At 57.0% G+C, this 7,840-nt stretch overlaps 1 protein-coding gene across 1 annotated transcript; it reads right to left on the minus strand.

Moving 5' to 3' along the window:
• Positions 1-590: 590 nt before the first annotated feature.
• Positions 591-7,325, minus strand: YJU2 (YJU2 splicing factor homolog). The gene is made up of 8 exons (XM_082071932.1): positions 7,235-7,325; positions 6,090-6,190; positions 5,622-5,766; positions 5,128-5,262; positions 4,622-4,803; positions 4,063-4,180; positions 2,952-3,117; positions 591-1,505 (listed from the first exon to the last, which is right to left on the minus strand). The coding sequence occupies exons 1-8, from the start codon at positions 7,256-7,258 to the stop codon at positions 1,420-1,422; spliced, it is 957 nt and encodes a 318-aa protein (XP_081928058.1). The 5' UTR covers positions 7,259-7,325; the 3' UTR covers positions 591-1,419.
• Positions 7,326-7,840: the final 515 nt, after the last annotated feature.

A 7,840-nucleotide genomic window follows, 5' to 3' on the forward strand; every position in this document is an offset into this window, starting at 1 on the left:
TGGCTCTTTGTATTGTGTTCCCAGAACAAAGGTTCCTCTCCCGGGATCCTGGGCCGGTACCTGGGGGTGCAGGGAGCTGGGGGGGCACATGTGCAGGACACACCTGGGGGGGAACACAGGGACCCCTGGTTTTGCCATCCCCACAAAGTCCTCCCACCAGACTCCCCCTTCCAACACACCCCCCCAGGGCCAAGCCTGACACCCAGCATTAATATTTGAAGAGGCTAATTATGAAGCATGTGTGAGGAATGCTAATTGGGATGGGGGGGGGGGCTGCCTTTTTTTCCTCAGTGCTCAGAAATACCCCACCAGCCCGTGCCCTGAGAGCCACTAGTGAGGCTCTGAGAGGGGTTAATTAGCGAGGAGCTAATGAAGAGGTGGCTGCTGTGATAAGGAGAAAGCTGATGGACATACTGAGGTGAGAAGAGCTCCATGCTGGGCTCTGCTTTGGGCAGGTGGGCACCCCAGTGTGGGTCCATTCTTCTGGGTGGGGGCACAGGGCTGCCCCTGCCAGCCCCCCACTCGGGACCTGCTGCCCGTGTACAAACTGCTGCTCTAGAAGATGAACGCACAGCTGGCTCTGACACATCCCATTTATTATCGGTCTGCAGCTGCCGGCGAGCTGAGCGAACCCAAACGGTGAGGGGGGGTCTGTCACCAAACTGCTGGGGACAGCGGGGGCGTGGGGGACCTGGGCAGGGGAGGGAGGCTGGTGGCAGCCCTGTCCCTGCAGCATGGGGACGTGTGAGCCTCCCGAGTCCACGCCTGCAGAATGTGTCACCTCGAACAGCAAAACAACGGGGGATTTGGGCTCATGGGGTGGGATCTGAGCCCCACAGTGGGGTCAGGAGGCATCCAGGACCAGTGGAGTGGTGGTGGGTCCTCCTGTGGCAAAAGAGGGGTGACGAGCTCTTGCCTGCCCCTGCGGGGACACAGGGCAGGGGGGCAAGAAGGCCACAGGGTCTCTTTATTGCCATGGGAGGGTGAGGAAGTCACACACCCCAGCCCAGGGGTGACCAGCATGGGGGTGAGTGCAAAATAAAGAAAATACACAGTCCCAGCACTTCCAAACGCCTTATGGGTGCGTGGCTGGGGCGCACTGTGCTCCGGGGATGGCTGGACACTGGGTTTGGGCACAGCCAGCCTGGGACAGCGTCAGGGCTTTCATCAGTAACGCAGCAGCGATACCCTCCTCTGAGGAAGCCAAGTTCTCGCTCTGCGGGTTCCTCGTCCCTGTTGGAGGATGGGCGCACACCCTGGGCCGGGCAGGTGACAACGTGGGGACTCCAGATGGCCTGGAACCCCCGCTGGGTGCGATGGCTGCGCTGCCAGCTCCGCGCCGGGCTCTGGAGAGCAGCTGCTGCCAGCCGGGAGGGGGAACAGCCCGCGATCTCTGTTCCGGGCCAGCTCGGTCGCTCATCAGTCACTCGCACTGTCCTCGCTGTCCGAATACGCCCCCAACAAGCTCAGAGAGGATGTGGTGCCCGTTGCTGTGGGAAACGAGCCTGGAAGTCAATGAAGAGAGCAGAAACCATCAGGTAGGGCCCTTCCCACCGCTGGCAAACCCCCTCAGCTTGATGCAACCAGCTGCACAGAAACACAAGGCAGCTGGAATCTGAGCAGCGCCTCGTCCCCCAGCCCGAATCTCCATGAGGATAGCGAGGTTAAATAGGGCGGACGAGGAGAACCCTCGGCTGGAATCTCCTGTTTCCGCCTCGCAGCAAGGTAGGCACAAGGTTTGCAAAACCCTCTTCTCCCTCCACACCCCCCTGGGAGATTTCAGCCACTGGGAAGGAGAAGAGGAGCCAGCGCTCAGCTCTGACCAAGAGAGACTCACGTCCTTGGAAAACGGACAGCTCTTCTGACATAATTTGGCTGAACAGAACCCACCAGGCTGGGGAAAGCACATCAAAAATGGAGCAACTGCAAGAGCTGTGCCTGGGGAAGCCCAGGGATCCCCTGAGGGCACAGGGACTTGTTAAGCCAAAGGCTTAGGACCAATCAGCCCTGAACCAATCGGTTCATCAGCTTTCTCCAAACCCTCTGGCTTCCCAGGGCAGTGAACGATGCGGTGCTGGAAAGCCTTTCTGCTTGTTTTCACCACTTCTTCAAAGCTTCCAAATTCCAACAGTTTGGCAGGTTTTATAATCAGGCGCTAAACCAAAGCAGTTTTCTTGCTTTTCCATTCATATCTCGCTGTTGTGACGGTTCCCAGCATCATATCTGTGCACTGAGACGCTGTTTTGAAGCTTCTGGCCCTGACAGTCTGTCTCCAAGGCCTTGGCTTATGGCCAAGGGCCAGGAAGGAGCCTCTCTTCTATCAGGACATCTCCTGGAAACAGGGACAAGCACTTGTTCTTATACCATCATGGCCCCATCTGTCCCACCACAAGGACTTGACCTGAGAGCATCCAGGCTCTGAAGACAGAGCTATATGTCACCTGGGTCCTTCCAGACCCCTCCCTGATCAAAGAATCACAGATGGTTTGTGTTGAAGGGACCTTCCCAGCTCCCCCAGTGCCCCCCCTGCCATGAGCAGGGACATCTTCACCAGCTCAGGGTGCTCAGAGCCCCGTCCAGCCTGGCCTGGGATGTCTCCAGGGATGGTTCATCCACCACCGCTCTGGCCAATCTGGGCCAGGCTCTCCCCACCCTCACGGCCAACAATTCCTTCCTCATGTCCAGCCTGAATCTCCCTCCTTTAGTTTAAAACCATCACCCCTTGTCCTATCACGACACACCCCGCTCAAAAGTCTGTCCCCATCTTTCTCATCAACCCCTTTTAAGCACTGAAAGGCCACATTAAGGTCTCCTTGGAGCTTCCGTTCTCCAGCTGAACACCCCAACTCTCTCAGCCTGTTCTCCCAGCAGAGCTGTTCCAGCCTCGGGTCATTTCTGTGGCTCCTCTGGCCCCTCTCCAGCAGGCTCACCATCCCCATGTCAGCAGTTACCGGTGTTGGCTGTGGTGCCTTGATTTTCCATCCCATTAGCCAGCGTAGGATCTGGCTTCTGCTTCTTCACCGTGACCAGCCCAGCCAGCTGGGACTTGGTGTTCAATTTGCCCACACTCCGCTCCCAACTCTCGGTCTTCATCTTCTTAATCTGGGGCTGAGGGTCCTGTGGAGCAGAGCAAAGGGTTCAGGGTGCTCTGGCTTTGGAGGGGAGGCAGATGGAGGGGGGAGAAGTGGTAAAAATGGCAGCAAAAAGCACGAGAGACATAAGAAGAGCTGCTTGGAGTAGCCAAGTGGGGTATTCTCCCCCTGCAGCAACGGGTACAAGCTGGACAAACAACAGGGATATGGATCTAAATGGCTGCAAAACAACCCATGGTGACAAACACCCCACTGCCTGTGACAGTTAAATCCAGCCTCGCACAGCCACACGCTGGCCCTGCAATGATGAGGTCCCAGACGTGCCGCAGGGCTGCGCAACCTCTGCCAGCCAGGACCGCGTGCCTGCAGGTGGAACAGCCACCAAATCAAACCCCCCCGGGCACGAGGATTAGTGCTGGGCCAGGGAACATGGCTCAGATTAACCCCAGCCCGGCTCAGAGACACGGCAGCTTCGATTCATCCAACCGGACAGAGGTCCCCGCGGACACGGATCGACAGTGCGGGGGCCGGTCTGTGGGGATAATCCCTCCCTTGCAAGTCGGGCACTGAAAGCTCTTTTGTTCTGCACATGGACAAAACAGAACCAAAGGAGCAGCTGTCCCAGGCAGCGGTTTCATCACTCTGATTTTCAGAGCGCTGAAATCATGCTTGAAATATGAGCAAGACATAGGCGAGCCCGTACTTTTCGAGCTGAAAGGGAAGGCGCATCCTGAGCGAGGATGAGGGCAGGTCCTGCGCAGCCTTTGTCAGCAGCCACGGTCTAAAATCACAAACTGATCCCCGTCTCATTCCAGCTCAGTGCACAGGGACATGGGCTTTCTGAGCTGCTCATGCGTGACAGGCGTCAGGGCTCCAGCATCGCAGGGACAGAACAGACAACAGCCCAGGACAGCGTGTTTGATGTGGGAGAAGAGCTGGGGTGGGTGGAAAAGCCTCAGCCCCCACTCACCTCCTGCAAGATGGCTGTAGGTTTTTCTGCCACAGGTTTTGTGCGTGATTTCGCAGGCTCCTCGTCAGAGTCGGAGTCTACCAGCATCCGCCGGTTCTGCGCCTCCTCCAGCATCGCCCTGCGAGGAGAGAGGCCGTGCGGAGGGTTAGAGCTGGCTCCGTGCCGCCGCCCTGCAACGTGCCTGCGCCGTTTGCTGGAACTGAGCAGCAGCGCAATGGGATCCACCTTCTCAGGTGCTTTTTACGAAGTCATGTTCAAGCAGCACCTGGAGGTTGATAGCACCGAGATCTGCAGCCTCAGCCAGGCGCAGAAACTCTCCAGGTGAGGAGTCAGGCTCCTGTGGCAGCCCCGATTTCCACAGCAGGTGGGCCAGTGACACCCAAACCCCTCCACATCCACCTCTCTAAACACTTTGCAATGACAAACTGTCCCCCGTCTCCTCATGTGCCACCCCCACAACTCCTGCAAACACAGGGACCTCTTTTAATCGTTCTCGGGGTGCTGAGGAAAGGATGAGGCACTGGTTTCATATGCACGTGAACACTTCCAGCCCACTCACTTCATCTCCTGCTCATCCTCCTCTTCCTCCTTACGCTTCTGCTCCTCCTCATACTCCTTGTACTGCTTCAGCATGGCCTCAAAGTCCACGTTTGCCTGGCGCTGGTTGAGTTCCTTCAGTTCCTGCAGGTTCTCCAGAACCTCCATTTCCAGCTTGGAGTCCTTGGTTCGGTTCTCCAGGACCTGGGTGACCAGAGGGAAGTTGGCTTTATGTGAGGTAGCAGAACCAACCAGCAATCTCCAACACCAGCTTCCCACCCAGTACGGGGCAGGAAACACTAAGAGGATCATCATCATCTTCATTTTGGGGTCTTAATTGGATAGAAAGTCTGTCACAAGCACAAGGAGAAACCTCCTGAGGGCAGAGAGTGGCTCCTGCCCGCCCAGAGCACAGTGATACCGTGGGAGCCTGGAGAATTAAGCTCCAAAGTCACCTGCTTCACCAGGGAAAACCAGCCAGGGCAGGAGAGCTGTTTGCTTTCTGCAGAGAAGGTCACGTTCTCGTACCTTCATGGGATTGTTGAGCTCTTCCTCTTCCCTCTCCTTCTGCATTCTTTTCTCCTCTTCCTCCAAGAGCTTCTCAGCTTGGAAGTTGCGAGTGGCACCGTGTTCCATGGTGTAATCTGTGTTCTCGGGATCTGTCTAAGGGAGAAACGAGACAGCCACGTCATTGTACCGAGGCAATTCTGCCCCAGCCATCCTGTGGCCACTTCCAGAGCCACATGCAAATGTTTCCCAATTTCATTCACACCGCAGGGCAGCCAAACACCCATGGCCTTCTGTTCTGCTCCAGCTGATGCGCTGCTGCAGCCCACCCATGGATGGATGAGACACGTGAGAACTGCAACTGCCACAATAAAGGAAAATACACCAAAAGGCACATGCCCAGACTCAGTTTTTGCTGGGACGCCCCTTCCTGTGGGGTCAGCACCCAGGAATGTCCACAGACTGCACAACCTCCTCAGAAAGCAGGAGTGTGGAAAATACAGCGTGTATTTCACCTTGAAAGTGATCTCTGCCAGGCAACGTGTGCACTTGATGTAGAAGCGGAAGATGGGAAGTCCCAGGTACACCTCATTCTGAACAGTCTCCTTTCGGGCATTAAACTTCTTCCCTTTATAGATGTATTCGCCACATGTCTTGCACCTGGAAAAGGAGAAATATAAGTCCATAACACATCAAAAATGGTAATGAACAGCCCAAGAAAAGTCCAAGTGATTTTCGGGCCATGCCAGCCCAGGTTCTGAGCAATGGTTATTTTCTTCTTTGGAAATTCAGTACCTACTCTTCAAAGAAGCTCCGAATCAACCCCAGCATCTCTTCCTTCTCCCTCACCCCTTTCCTTCCGGTCTGTGTCACCTTTAACAGCTGCTGCCAGCAGCTCTCTTACAGCATACAGAGGCTAAACAATTCCCAAGCAAGCTCCTCTCTTTACAGCTGTCCCTCCTGACCCCTACAGCTCTTCTTACCGCATGTTGAACGGGGCCATGAGCCGCACCACATACTGTCGGTCCTTTGGGAGTTTGAGCTTCGGGATCTTAGCAGGATCGAAGTCTGGCGGGTAGTATTTCTACAGAGACAGAACACAGACGTGTGTGCTGGGCGCAGAGTCACCCAGGGCAGGCACTCAGCTGCCATATCAGCTGCACACAGCAGGAGCCAGCGTGTCCCTGCTAACCAGGTGTGGTCTCAAGTGCCAAACACCCTGTCCCTGCCAGAGTCAGGTATTGGCATGTGTGTCTGTGTCCTCACCCCAGGGAACCCAACCCTTGCAGATATAAGAAAGATGAGGACAGATATTAGGTCGAGGGAGAGGATTCTGCCCCTCTGCTCTGCTCTGGTGAGACCCCCCTGCAGTGCTGGTCCAGCTCTGGGTCCTCAGCACAGACACACAGGGACCTGCTGGAGAGGGGCCAGAGGAGCCACAGAAATGAGCCGAGGCTGGAACAGCTCTGCTGGGGGACAGGGGAGAGAGCTGGGGTGTTCAGCTGAGAAGAGAAGCTCCATGGAGACTTTAGTACGGCCTTTCTGGACTTAAAAGGGACTGATAAGAAAGATGGGACAGACTTTTGAGCAGGGCCTGTGGTGATAGGACAAGGGATGATGGTTTTAAACTAAAGGAGGGAGATTCAGGCTGGACATGAGGAAGGAATTGTTGCCCTGAGGGTGGGGAGAGCCTGGCCCAGGTCGGCCAGAGAGGTGGTGGATGAACCATCCCTGGAGACATCCCAGGCCAGGCTGGACGGGGCTCTGAGCACCCTGAGCTGGTGAAGATGTCCCTGCTCATGGCAGGGGGGGCACTGGGGGAGCTGGGACAACACAACTCAAACACAAACTATTCTATGATTTTAGGGCCTAATCCCCTTGCCCCTTCCAGGCCCCCCGCAAGCTGCCAGGAGCCCCCAGCCTGCAGCCCCCACCCCAAGTACCCCCTCGCAGCCCGACTGTCCCCTCAGGGTCCCCTCTCCGCCTCAGAAGCCCCCAACCGACCAGGGACTCCCCGGTACCCCCGGTCTGACACCAACCGCAGTTCTCAAGGAACCCTCCCCAGGACCAGCCCGGCCTGGGGACCCCCGAACATCCCCCCGCAGCCGGAGAATCCCCCCAAACTCACATTCAACACCTTCCGCTCCGACATGGCTGCGACCCTCAGCCACCGCTGCCACCCAGCAGCTGCCCCCCGCGCCGCTTGCCACTTCCGGAAAGCAACCCCGCCCCTCTCCGCCGCTCATTGGCGGGACGAGCCGCCGCTCGGGGGTTCTCGCTTGTTACTGGCTGTCTCTGCTGTCTGTCAGCAAGCCCCGCCCACCGCCGCTGTGCCACTGACAGAGGCCCGCCGTTCCGCCGCGGCCCGGTCAGAGGTTCCGCCGGCTTTGTCCCCGCGTCCCTCTGTGCTGTCCCCAGTGTCCCCAAATCGCCTCCTCCGGGAGCTGCCTGGAGGTGCGAGGTCAATTTCGGGATCGTGGAAGAGGGAACCGTGTTGTGAAGACAGGAAGGGGCCAGCTGGGAACCCTCATCCTCCAAGCTCAGTGCAAGGCGACACCCAGCAAGGACTGGAGATCGCTGCTGGAACTTATGGGGAAAAAAACAGGGAATTGGTGAGGGCGAGAGCTTGAGTGCAGCAGGTGTGCGTGTGAAGCGATCTGCGGGGTCTAATCCTGCCAAAGGTCCCTCAGCAGCAGTGCTGTGTAATTGTGATCACAGAATTATAGTTTGGCTG

Source organism: Streptopelia decaocto (assembly GCF_964273445.1).
Source record: "Streptopelia decaocto genome assembly, chromosome: 24".
Classification (NCBI taxonomy): domain Eukaryota; kingdom Metazoa; phylum Chordata; class Aves; order Columbiformes; family Columbidae; genus Streptopelia; species Streptopelia decaocto.